This window comes from Corythoichthys intestinalis, chromosome 1, assembly GCF_030265065.1.
Source record: "Corythoichthys intestinalis isolate RoL2023-P3 chromosome 1, ASM3026506v1, whole genome shotgun sequence".
In the NCBI taxonomy this organism is placed as follows: Eukaryota; Metazoa; Chordata; class Actinopteri; order Syngnathiformes; family Syngnathidae; genus Corythoichthys; species Corythoichthys intestinalis.
Genome location: NC_080395.1, coordinates 51,656,021 through 51,669,619, shown reverse-complemented (window position 1 = coordinate 51,669,619; position 13,599 = coordinate 51,656,021). Strand labels below are relative to the sequence as shown.

The 13,599-nt window shown below is 38.6% G+C and overlaps 1 protein-coding gene across 2 annotated transcripts in view; it reads left to right on the top strand.

The window, feature by feature from the left end:
- Positions 1-597: 597 nt before the first annotated feature.
- Positions 598-13,599, top strand: part of tdrd3 (tudor domain containing 3) — a 35,564-nt gene continuing 22,562 nt past the window's right edge. Inside the window, exons 1-5 of one of the 2 annotated variants that reach the window (XM_057830785.1) lie at positions 598-737; positions 2,207-2,291; positions 3,343-3,408; positions 4,124-4,281; positions 13,136-13,277. In XM_057830785.1, coding sequence (XP_057686768.1) covers positions 4,184-4,281; positions 13,136-13,277 — 240 coding nt within the window. In that variant the 5' untranslated portion in view covers positions 598-737; positions 2,207-2,291; positions 3,343-3,408; positions 4,124-4,183. Of the gene's footprint in view, positions 738-854; positions 1,040-2,206; positions 2,292-3,342; positions 3,409-4,123; positions 4,282-13,135; positions 13,278-13,599 lie in introns of those variants that run through there. The other variant, XM_057830776.1, reaches the window with a different exon arrangement.

Below are 13,599 nucleotides of genomic sequence, written 5' to 3'. Positions count from 1 at the left end.
CAACTTGTACTCACATTAATAATAATAATAATAATAATACATTTTATTTCTAGAGCGCTTTTCAAAACACATAAAGACGCTTCACAAGAGACATGGAATTACAAGTCTTTGTATCCGTGGATCTCTTTCACAGAAAGAATGTTTATAATGTTAATGCCATCTTGTGGATTTATTGTTATAGTAAAGAAATACAGCACTTGTGTGCAGTATGTTGAATGTATACATCCGTCTTGCCTTATCTTTCCATTCCAACAATAGTTTACAGAAAAATATGGCATATTTTGGAGATGGTTTGAATTGTGATTAATTACGATTCATTAATCTTTAAGCTGTGATTAACTCGATTAAAAAATTTCATCGTTTGACAGCCCTAAACTTATATTTGAAAAAGGATATTTCTTAAAAACTGATCAAAGAGAACAATAAAGCCGCCAAATCCAAAGAATTGGGATTTTTCTGTCAACTACAGTATGTAATGGTTAGTCTGTTCGGAGTTAAATTCAAATTGCTGTAAAATAAAAACATCAACGGTTGTCATCGTACAGTAGCCTACCCCTCGAAGGGATATAAACAACAAAAACAAAAACGTTTTCGCTTATTTGTTTCTTCGTTATTTCTGTTGTGCTGGTTTTGCTCATCACACTGACAAGCACAAAACACAGCAAAACCAACATCGGAAAGGAGCAACGCAACTATGAAGAATCTATTGTTACTTCAAGTAACATGTTTCACTAACAGTAAGGGGTCCATCATATATACTTGCAACAGTAAAATGAATTTGGTTGTTTTAGGCAAACTGTAAAATCACGTTAACAGTAACTGTTTTGAATTCTTTGGCACGCCGTAGTGTCTCGTAATAGTGACGTAGGTGACGTTACAGATACTCGACGTTTGCGGGTATTATTGGAAAACTACTGATATGTTCCGCGGAGTTTAGCCAATTTATTGTCTATCGCTTTAAACATATTAGTGCCGTCATATTTGCGTCTACTTTTACGAAAATGTCCACTTTGGCGGAGTCCCTGGCCCACGAAGGCTGGTAAGTCGCATGGTAGCATAACATTGCATTACAAATAAATAAGGTGTCTCGTTCTTTTGGCTTCATGCTCGTGTTAAACCACACACTTCTTCGCACTCACAAGCACTAATTTTTAAGGATGTCTAAATGTTAGTTAGCCCTACAACGAAAGTGGGGCACAACGTTTTTGTGAGCTACAAACATGTAGCACGGTACTGCTACACGAAGGATAACAGCTCTTGTCTCGAGATAATACGCGCTAACGGGCTCAAAGAGGGCAGAAAACGTTTGTTGATCAAAATTTCGTAAAAGTACAGTTCCATATGTTTGCAGTGGTTCCAAAAGCTACCAGAACTTCGCTGTGGTGCTTTAAAAGTGTATTGGAGTCGTAGGTTTACATGTTGTCATGTCAAGTTCTGCATTCATTATAATGTAGACCAGCGTCATCAGACAGCACTTGCAAGGACGACTTTAGGGAAGTAAGTTCTACTCCTGTGAAGAATGTATGGAAGTTATTAAAATAAAGAAATTAATAAAACGGAAAACAAAGTGCATCACAAAACATGCATGGCGGCCCACAAGGTTTAGGAAGCACTGGTAAACCCTGCTATCCGGAGTATACCATCTCCTTTACTGCACAATTGATGACAGTATTTAAACGCCCCCCCCCCCCCTTTTTTTTTTTTTGGACTATAATGTTTCCCCCTCCTAAAAAAAATTGACTGTGTTTTTAATACCCACGTTGCCTGTGCGCCTTATATTTGAATTTTCGTTTTGCTTAATGACCTCCATTTTATAGGAGCATAACTATATTATAATGTTCCAGTTAAGTGATCGAGACACACAATCAGAATTCATCAATCCATAGGGAAAAAAATAATAAGCTTTACGTACAATGTTAAAAGATTAAGCGCTGTAAGAATATAAAATGTATCTCTGAAATGCAATTTTTTTGTGTGGGTCAACTACAGTTTTTTATGCACAGTTAATGTTTGTACAGTGGCTGTACTGTTTTGCGGAGCCTGCACTTATAAAAAAAAATATTTGTTTACTTTTAAATGCAAATTTTCAGGCAAATCTAAGTGGTGTTAAAGTGCAAGTATTATTTCAGTTTATTAACTGTTGTTGTTATTTGTTGTTTTAACGATCAAGCTCAACTAATACATCATCTCTGCTTCCCCCCCTCAGGTACCTCAGTGATGAAGGCATTGCTGAACTGAAAGGAGCTGCTGAGAACATTACGCATAAGGATATTATTCGCATTGCACTTGATGTGAGTCCTGCCTTCAGATATTTCATTTTATAAATGGGGATGTCTCAAATAATTTACCAAACATTGATCATGATTTTTTGTAGAGGTGCCTAAATTTATGTACTGGCCTATTTTTGTTAAAATAATTATTACACATATTAATTTCCCTTCTCAGACATTACTGTGATCATTGGCAATTTGATATATTTAACTGAGATATTTGTTCCAACAACCAGTGATTTACAATGGAAAATCTTTAAAATTATATGGGGTGCCCAAGCTTTTGCATACCACTGTATGCAATAATGGTCTTCATTTGAATAATGTTTTACAATCCGGTGCCTCATTATCTTTTTTTTTCTCCCAATCAAAATCAAAGAAAAATAAAGTGTAGGGGAAAAAAAACTTACATACACACTGGATCTAAACCCTGATATCCGCGAGTGACCAGAGTCATTTCCATTAAGCCATTCATTGCATGGGTTTCCCATGTGCGACACGAGGCACCAACTAGTTCGTGGACTGAGAGTCCTGGATGTTACATACCAGAAGAGTTTTGTCCAATACATCAGATCCTTGCTGTGCTTTGCCCCACTGCATAGTAGTTCCCAATAGAGGAGACATTTTTGTTTGTTTGTACAATTTTGAGGGTGGAAAAAAATCAATTTTGGAATAATTATTTGCAAAAATAATACTGTCCAAAGCTGTATGTCATGCTTTCATTTGTTTAAATTTACGCTTACAAAGATTCTTGATTTGGATTCACACTCTTGTAAAAGTCTGTTCAACATTACGTTTACAATTGTAGATTTACTTTGCAGTAGTCTAAAACTGTTTAATACATTTAGAAAGGCATGTAAACTAATACTATATATCAAAGTTGTAAAATCCATACTTGTCAGCATAAATCGGATATTTTCCTTAATATACTAGTACACATTCAAGTATAGGGAAATCAGTGAATAATAGATAGATAGATAGATAGATGGATGGATGGATAACAGTTACCGAAAGTCTTTAAGTGTGTTACTCATGTGTCCATTATGTTAGTAAAGCAGCATTTCTTTTGCAGACTGATCTCAGACTGATTGGAAGGAAAATTCTGCCATCAGACATCAATAGTGGGCGGGTTGAAAAGGTAGGTTGCAACTTGCAAAGTAATTTTTATGCCAAAATTTCAATTCTATTTTTTTTTTTTGCTACAGCTAGTTTAGGCAGCTTTAACTGTAAATAGGATTATTTATTTATTTACTAACTGAATAACTACTTTTTTACGTTAAAGTCATAGCTGTGCAAAATCCATGAGGTTTATCTGGATTGCAATTATGTAAAACTTCACTAGATGGCCCTAACACACTTAGGAGCAAAAGGGAGGTGTCCATGTTTATTGACAACTTGACACTGTCTGGAAATGTTTCAGACGCTGTTAGAAGTTCAAGCCATAATTTGTGTGTAACAACACCCACACAAATACAGAATCATGTTGGTTTTGCAGTTTGTATGACTGTTTCTTGTTAAGAGTGAATTAAAATTTAGCCTGTGTTTTGTATGTTTGCTCTTAATTTTCTATCTTCATTCTTTTTTTTTTTTTTTTTTTTTTTTTTTTTTTTTACATGCATGAATTTGCATACATTACTTACTCTTGTCTGGTCGATTTCTTTTGTATTTGTAGTGTTAAATAGACCTGGAAAAACAGTTTCAGTTGTAATGACATTTCCGATAGGCCAAAATGTGGTAAATGAAATATATACCCTTGCAGCATTAAAAAACAAACAATAAAACACAACTTTGCTTTCCTGTTAGTGTACTGCAGTTCCTTAGTTTTGCAAACGTCTATCTTTTTATATATCCAGCTGGAGGGTCCATGTGTTCTCCAGCTGCAGAAATTGAGGAACATCTCAGCGCCAAAAGACATGGAGTCCCAGGGAGGGCTACGAATGCTGCGCCTGCAAATGACAGATGGTCATACCACCTGTGCTGGATTGGAGTTTAAACACCTGGCCAAAATCAGGTACTTCAGTTACTGCTTCTTTCATTTTTATAAAAAAGTTAAGTTGAGCTGAATTTCGCTCTTTATTGCTGTTTATCGGTGTCAAGAGTAAAACTGGCTTTTTTTCATAAATCACTTGCAAAGTTCAGTATTTACTATGACACATTCTACATGTTAATTCATACGCAAATGTGAAATTCTGTCCACATTCATTACCTCCTTGTCAACACCTGTCCCAGCACCATGTTTTTTTTTTTCTTTATCTGCAATTTCCACGTGGTGGAAGCTGAGCTAACAATTCCCAGCCTGAATTATTTCTTTGGCCAAGCAACAGTGGCCTTGGTGACTGCTGCCATGGTGACCGGCCAGGCTGTACAGGTGGAGTGGTTAGAGTGTGGGCCTTGGCTTACTAATGGGAAGAGCAACAAGAGGAGAACAAATCTCTCTTTTGTAAAGAGCAAATAAAGTTTTGCCACTTACAGCAGCATTGGCATGTCTTCTTGAGTGGTTGCATGTGGGGCTGAAATCCGGTAAAGTATACATTATCATGCTGCAACATGAGATATTGTTTTTGAATGTATGACACAGCAATCAGTCTCAGGATCTCATCATGGTGTGTCTGTGCATTCAAAATGGATCAATAAAATGCACCTGTGTTATTTGTCTATAACATACTTCTTCCCATTCCATAACTCCACCTCCACCATGGTCCACTCCATCCACAACATGGACATCAGAAAATTGTTCACCCACACGACGCCACACATGCTGTCTGCCATCTGCCCGTGTGCAAACACCTCTCAACGTACTAGGCGCATTGAATGTTAAAAATTGTCCACTCAAGTCAGTTAAGACGACAAACTGGAGTGGGTTCGAGACCAAGATGTAGACGCCGAGCATGCAGATGAGCTTCCCTGAGACGGTTTCTGACAGTTTATGCAGAAATTCTTTGTTTACGCAAACCAATTGTTTCAGTAGCTGTATGAGTGGCTGGCTTCAGATGATGTTGGAGGTGAACATACTGGATGGGGAGGTCCTGAGCTGGTGTAGTTACATGTGGTCTGTGGTTTTAAGGCTTGTTGCTTATGCAGACAAATGATCTGAAACGCCTTATGAGACTGCTTGTGGTAAAGAAATAAAAATTCAATGTAGAGCAACTGCTCTGGTGGACGCTCCTGTAGTTAGCATACCAATTGCTGCACCCTCGGTACGGAAGATGAATGAATATGCTTTTATTCAAACCAACTTGTATGTGATTGTATAAGGGATGCCTCTTGTATTTGCTGCATGCTTGCCCTCTTTTTGGATCAGGCTTTTATCGTTAGCCTATCATCTTGCGTCAGTTCTATGAACTGCCTCTGTCCTTGGGATTCCCAAATGAGAGACAGAGGTTGGTCTGATGAGACGGATGGGATTTTTATTTGCGAAATGTAAAGGGTTAGCATGCCATCTAGAAACTAGGCAAAATTCCTAGTAAATGTTCTACATAAACTTTGTATTGTTATATTAAAAAAAAAGTTATTATATTAAAAAAAAACATCGTAACCTTTGCTATGTTTGGAAGTCATTTTTTAATGTTGTGAATCAACCGTTAAAGTTGCTAAATTTGCTCCCAGTTTTGCATTAGTGCCCTTCTGTCTACTTTTGACATTTGAAAGTTTTAAAACTGTTTCATCATTTAAAGATAAAGTCACTATTTTGCCGATTTAGGAGTATTTTAGATAAAAAGTTACTTACGTTTGGAAGTCATTTTTTAATGTTGTGAATCAACCGTTAAAGTTGTTAAAATTTCTCCCAGTTTTGCATTAGTGCCCTTCTGTCTACTTTCGACATGTGAAAGTTTTGAGACTGTTTCATCATTTAAAGATAGATTCAAGTCAATATTTTGCCGATTTAGGAATATTTTAGACAAAAAGTTACTTAGGTTAGCTATGAAGGTTCACTTCAACAGAGCCTTTCTGAGAAGTCTACTGCTTTAAAATGGTGGCTGTTTACCAACGCAGCCGAGTCTCATTTCGCATGTAGTTCTATATGCATGTGATATCTAGGCGTAGATTGTAGGCTGTCGGCTACAGTCAGGAAATATTGGAGCCACATAGCTTAATATTGTGTTTGCTACAGTGTCACAACAAACACTCTTCTCTCTCCATGTCTCTGACTTTTCTTGCATCATTCAACCAACGTAACGCATAGTAACGCACATTGTCTCGTTGCTGAAACGGTGACAAAATCCGAACGGAGAAAAAAAAAACGTGATGCACGAAAAACGTACAGATTTTGAATGTACAGCGTACACATTTAAAAATCTGTGCTCACTTGTGCAAATTACGCCGAAACCGTACAACTTGACAGGTATAGGTGACCATGGTGTGCGACACACCACTGGTCATCGGCCGAGGGAGGCGGGCATTCCCGCCCTCTCGGTGGACAAACCGCTGGCTTGTCACGCCTTGGTCGCTGGCCGATGAGGACGGGCACTCCCACCTTCACCGGTCAAAAGAGAGCATTGTCCCACACAAAATACAAGTCACCTCCTTATTAAAACGTGTGCCATGTTCCCAGACATGATATAAAACACGTAGCTTACTCACTTCCTCATCCATCGAATGGTCCCTCAATTGTCAGACTTGTTTTGCCCATTCTTTGCGGTGAACAGGATCTTTTGAAAACCCCAAAAGGTCACACCACTCTGCCTGGTCCAGCAACAAGAGCCTGCAGCACATTGGGCTGGCGTGACGCAAAAAATAAATGAATTAATCCGCAAAATCAGCTGAATCCGCAGTCCTTCTGCATACAATAAAATGGCTGTATAGTGAAGATGATCTCATTCTTTGATGTCACATCCACCCTCTTCCTCAACCTGAGGAAATCACTCATTTTCATGGCGCGGGATTCAAAAAGTTGAATAAATATATCGATCACTTCCACACAAATCCAAGCGGTCCATTTCATTCAGGGGCATAATATAATGCGTGTAATATGAAATATACATGCTTTCTGGTGTCATATGCACTTTAAGGTGGGGTTAACAAAGCTTTTTTTAAGCTATATCAGAGGTTGCGCTAGACTTTTTCGTTGTCTGTCATTTTGACTGACAGTGTAATAAAAATCCGGTCATCATCTATTTTTACCCGTCACTTACATTTTTAAAATGATACTAATGACATATTCAATAGTATTTAGTTTTCATTCATTTTTAATTAATATTCTGTCCGAACAAGCTTAACAAGAGGCAAACAGACAGCGGAGTGCACCAATCAGCGACGGGCAGACATGCCGTTAGCAAAGCGACGAGGGCAGGACGAGGTACTTGCGCGCGGAAGTAAACATACGAGGAGAACGGAGTTTATTCAACATGGCAAGCGCGAGACAGACTGTCAATGTTTCGTGTCGATGTGTTTTAGCTCATTTAAAACTGAATTTACCGCGGATTGGAACATATTCTCGGCTCTCCCGCCATCCGTGTTGTTGTAGAGACGACTTTCGACGTGCAAGAGTGACGTTGCTCGTGAAGAACACGTCACGCAAATAAACAAATCTGATTTGTCGATTGATTTTGTACCCACTCTGTGTCGCAGACTTTTCTCTCAGTGTTTGAAAAATACAGGGAGAACAGTCTGGCCGTGCCAGGCAAACACTCGGTTGCCTTGACATTTTTCCGAGTAAGGCCAACGACGTCATGCATCAAGAGAGACAATAGCTAATTAATATGCTCACTTGCCACCCTGTGGTCTGGGGTGTGAATTGCAACCTGTCAAAATGACGGATGGACTTCAGTTTTTTCCGTCACCATTTTAAAAAACCGGTCAACGACGGAAAATATTCGGTTAACGCGACCCCTGAGCTATATATATATATTTTTGCGAATTTCAGGTCAGATTTATAGAAACATGACGACAGCTCACATTGATTTTGATTTCAAATACTAATCATGGGAAAGCTCAGATTTTGTTGTAACTGGGTCGTCAGTGAAAACCTTGGATTACTTTTTTCTTTTCCATTTCTGACAGTGTTCATCAAGAAGCCTACCTCTTCAGGGTCCCCCCAGGATTGATAAATCTAAATTCAAGACTTTTAAGACCTTTTTTAATGCCATTTCAACTGAAAATTAATACTTTTCTCGCACCCATTATTTAAATAATATTGAATCAAATAAAAAAAAAAAAAAGCACTGAACATCAAATTTAACCTCAATTACTAAGTGTGTTTGACAAAAGAATGCACATTTACTGAAGATACAATTAAAACACATTTAAATATAAGGTCTTTCAGATTTTTTCCCCCCAGGATAAAATGGATTTTACACTATTTTTGTAAAGCAACTTCAGAAATTACATTTGCAATACAACAGGTTTCCCTTTTAAGAGGACCTAGTGAGGGTGGTAGGTTGGTGATTGTCAAGTTGGTCACCTTAACTGGTGATTGTCAAGTTGGTCACCTTAACTAAGACATGTCCAAAGTCCGGCCTGGGGGCCAAATGCGGCCCGTGGTCAAATTTCATCTGGCCCCCAGCCTCTGTCATAAGATCAATAATGTCTGGCCCTCACACAGACTTAATAAATTGGTCAGCAGTACTGCTACCAGCATATGAAGTAGCTTACACACTAAATGCTGCTCCTCATTTACCCACTAAAAGGCAGGAGCACTTCAAGCAACATTACACCATGTGACCCTTCCAATTTTCTAAAATGGCGAACATAAAAAAAAAAAAAAAGTTGCCTGCGACTGGCGACGATTCAACAATAGGTGGAAATTGGACTATTTCGTCACTAAAATATGCAACAACTGCGTCTGCCTCATTTGCAAAGAGACAGTCGCTGTTTTTAAAGAGTTTAATATGAGGCGATATTACCAAACAAGACATGCTGACATATACGAAAAGATTACAGGGAAAATACGCAGTGAGAAATTGAAGCAACTCGAAGGTAGCTTAATTTCACAGCAGCAGTATTTCGCAAGAGCCTGAGAGTCGAAAGTGAATGCCACAAAGGCTAGTTGCGAGATTGTTGAAATTATTAATTTAAAAAAATAATAAAGCAAATGAGACGCACAACAGCTTGCTAAAATTTGCTTAAATATACTGTTTTACATAAAGGACATCGGCCAAGGTCGGCCCCCCACATTTTTACCACACCAAATCTGGCCCCCTTTGCAAAAAGTTTGGACACCCCTTTTAACTGTAAAGTGCTTGGGAAAATCTTGCAATTGGCAGTGAAAGTTTAAAAAACAGCCACTAAATGGCAGTAGTTTACCATTAATTATCACAAAATAAAAAAGCTACACATGACCATTTCCCTTGGTAATTGTTTTTTTCTAATCACATTACAAGAAGTATAGAAAACACATGTTAATCCTTTGTTAGCTATTGAAGACATTTCTTTTAATCAGATAGAGAAAATCCATACTCTTATTCAATCAAGAAAAACATTTAAATATACCAGGAGGTGTTTTACTATCCACCTACATTATAATTTGCCTATCACCATGCCTTGTTATTCAGATCAACGTTACCCCGCACTCGTTCCAATAATAGTGTCAACCGTGTTGTGTATCTGAAGGTGATGGTGGATCTACGACTCCGGTTTATCCATGCTAAGGCTAGTGCACCTGTCAGTACCCCATTGAACATGGCTAACTCTTGAGTTAAAACTACGAAATTCACATTCATTCGAAAGGCAAACCGTGCAGAAATACATTATTGCATCTAACACATTTTAATTGGAAAAATTGGCAACTTACTTTGAAATGTTAAGCAGGTCCACTGCCTTCGCATGACCCATAAACTGCGACCCAAAGTATCTGGATGCGACTTGGTCGCCGATCCAATACCTCACATGCTGGTCCAACTGTTTGGACTTGGTTGTCTTGTTGAGGCTTTCGTCGAACATAACACCTAAGGCATCTGAGCAGTTCCTTACGTTAGCACACAGTACTTTGCGATTGCCTGCTGTTGTGATGTTGATGCTAATGATGCTAACAGCACGCACGAGGTGCATTATGATTTGTAGTGCAGTGCATCGTAAAAATTCTACGCGCCATCTTTGTTATGGATTAAAAAAAAAACAAACTTTGTCACGGATATAATTTAGGTTGCACTGAGATGTTCTTCAAAATTAAAACCACGGTGAAAAAATTCCAGACTTACGACAGCTAATTTAATACTTTTAATACCGTTAATAATGGAAAACTAAATTCAATGCTTTTTTAATACTTTTAACAACCCGCGGTTACCCTGCTCTTTGATAAGATTGGCATCTGTTGAAAAAAAGGGCTGAAACGTGATGCTTAGCATGACAGTTATTGAATCATGCAATGCCAGAATGATGTGCATTTATTATAAAAACAACTTCTATTTTTGTCAATGCATCCTACTGAAATAAGATCTTCCTCTAAAACAGGGGCGGGCAAACCGGTCCTCAAGGGCCGCAGTGGGTCCTGATCTCTGTTACAACTGATCCAGGACAGGCAAATTAACCAATGAGGGGTCGGGCGAAAAATGAAGCACCTGACTGCAATGATTGCACTTGCAAAACACCAGATCTGTGAAAAAGTGTCCTCATGATGGGTTGCAACATAAACCTGCATCCAATGCTTTGTGGAATAATTTGCCATCCCCTGCTCCAGAATTTTGGTTACCGGATACATTCCTGAAAGGTGCTATATGGAAGAAAAGCACTTCAATTATTTACTGATTAAATGGCCCTAATAATTCAATACACATTAAAGAAACCTGTTTTTTTGTTAACACACTACATTACCTTAAAGCAGGGGTGTCCAAACTTTTTGCAAAGGGGGCCAGATTTGGTGTGGTAAAAATGTGGGGGGCCGACCTTGGCTGACGTCCTATACGTAGAACAATATATTTAAGCAAATTTTAGCAAGCCATTCAGTGTGTCACATTTGCTTAATTATTTTTTTCTCCTTCGACTCTCGGGCTCTTGCGAAATACTGCTACTGTGACATTAAACTAGCTTCAAGTTGCTTCAATTTCTCACTGCGTATCTTCCCTGTAATCTTGTCGTACATGTTAGCGTGTCTTGTTTGGTAATATCGCCTCACATTGAAATCTTTAAAAACAGCGACGTCTCTTTGCAAATGAGGCAGACACAGTTGTTGCGTATTTTAGTGAAGAAATAGTCTAATTTCCACCTATCCCTGAAGCGTCGGCCGTCACTGTCAACTTTCTTCTTTTTGTTGATTGTCACCATTTTAGAAAATGGAAGTAATAGGTCACACGGAGTAATGTTGCTGAGCCCTTAAATACCTCCAACATGAAGACATTATCAGAGAATCTCTAAATTTGAAAAATAAGGTCCTAATTAAACCTTTTTTTTTTCAAATTTGTAAAAAGAAAAGTCAAAATGAATATGTGTAACAAGCGCTCTATATCTATAACCCATGCTAAATCGTGTTTTTTTTTCCTCATGGAACCTGCAGACGCATGTGTTGACTTGCATGCATTTTTTTTTTTTTCCAAAACGAAATGTCAAAATTCTAAATTAGTCTTAAAATCATGGAATTTTATTTGTATCAAATGTGATACACTTGGCAATAAAGGGTTAAAGTGCTGCTGCCTATTAGTGGGTAAATGAAGGGCAGCATTTTGTGTGTAAGCTACTTCATATGCTGGTTGCAGTACTGCTGACCAATTCATTAAATCTGTGTTCGGGCCAGACGTTATTAATTTTATGACAGAGGCTGGGGGCCGGATGAAATTTGACCACGGGCCGCATTTGGCCCCCGGGCCGGACTTTGGACATGTCTGCCTTAAAGTGTTTGCCCTCCTGCCTTGACATCAGTGCCATCCCATTCCTAACCCATAGGTTTTAATATGAGGTCGGTCCACCTTTTTGCAGCTATTGCAGTTTCAACTCTCTGTGAAAGGATGTTCACATCATTGAGGAGTGTTTATCGGTATTTTTTTACCATTCATCCAAAAGTGCATCAGTGAGGTTGATCGAGAAGGCCTGGCTCTTAGTTGCCACTCTAATGAATACCAAAACTGTTCTATAGGATTCAGGTCAGGACTCTGTGCATGCCAGTCACCCACACCAGACTGTCATCCATGTCTTTAAGGACCTTGCTTTGTGCACTGGTACACATATGACACACAAGTTGGAATAGGAAAGGGGCCACACCAAACTGTTCCCACAAGTTTGAAACCATGGAATTGTCCAAATGTTTTGGTATCCTGAAACAAAGTTCCTTTCCCTGGAACTAAGGGGGCAAGCCCAACTCCCGAAAAGCAACCCAACACCATAATTCCTCCTCCATCAAATTTCACACTTTGCCCAATGCCCGAAATGTGCCGTTCTCCTGGCAACCTCCAAAGCCTGACTCATCCATCAGATTGCCAGATGGAAAAGCGTGATTCATCACTACCGAGAACGTATCTCCATTGCGCTTTAGTCCAATCTGGCGCACATCTGGCGCTTTGCATTGCACTTGTATGTATGGCTTGGATGCAGTTGTTCTGCCATGGAAACCCAATGCTATAAAGCTATCTTTTTACTGTACTTAGGCTAATCTGAAGGCCATATGTTTACATGATCATTGCTAATGTTAGTGTGTAGTTTCTTAGCCCCTGTCATTTCTGATTGAAATGCAACAATGGAATTATAATCATTTGTGACACAGAACCCAGACCCCAAGTGCAATTTGACAAAAAGTTGATTGCTCCCTGTTGCAGCCTGATTCTCCATTGCAGAGAGCTTATCTGGCAACCCAAAGGGGACAGGGATCTGCTCTTCAAAATTTTGATTCTAATTGCAGTATCACTTTTGGCCAGCAATCTTACATATGGCTCCTTTATGCTTATTACCAAATGTATAATTTGTGTGTGTGTGCTAATTGTCTCATTGGATTTCATTTTCAGCCTAAATACTCCCCCTGGAACAAAACTTAATCTCCACGGTACTGTCCTGGTTAGAAATGGGTTTTTGCTGCTTGATGACTCAAAAATTACTGTTCTTGGTGGAGAGGTTGAACACATGGTGGAGAAATGGGAATTGCAGCGGGTAAGGTTGATTTATTTTATTTATTTATTTTATATCATTATTTACATTTCAAACCATTCTCTAATGTTCTAATGATAGCATATGCATTTATCGGCTTTTACATACACTTATTGATATTTTCAATACACAAAAAATGTTAAGTTAAAAATGCGGAGTGACACTACTTTGCGGTTTTTCACTTTACGTGGTTGGTTCTGGTCCCCATTAACAGCTATAAGTAAGGGATCACTGTATTACTGGACTCTAAGGCATGTCTGAAAAGTCCTTTAGTGTTCTCGCTCACATGAATAAAAAAAAAAAAAAAAAAGTGTAGTTTGCCTGA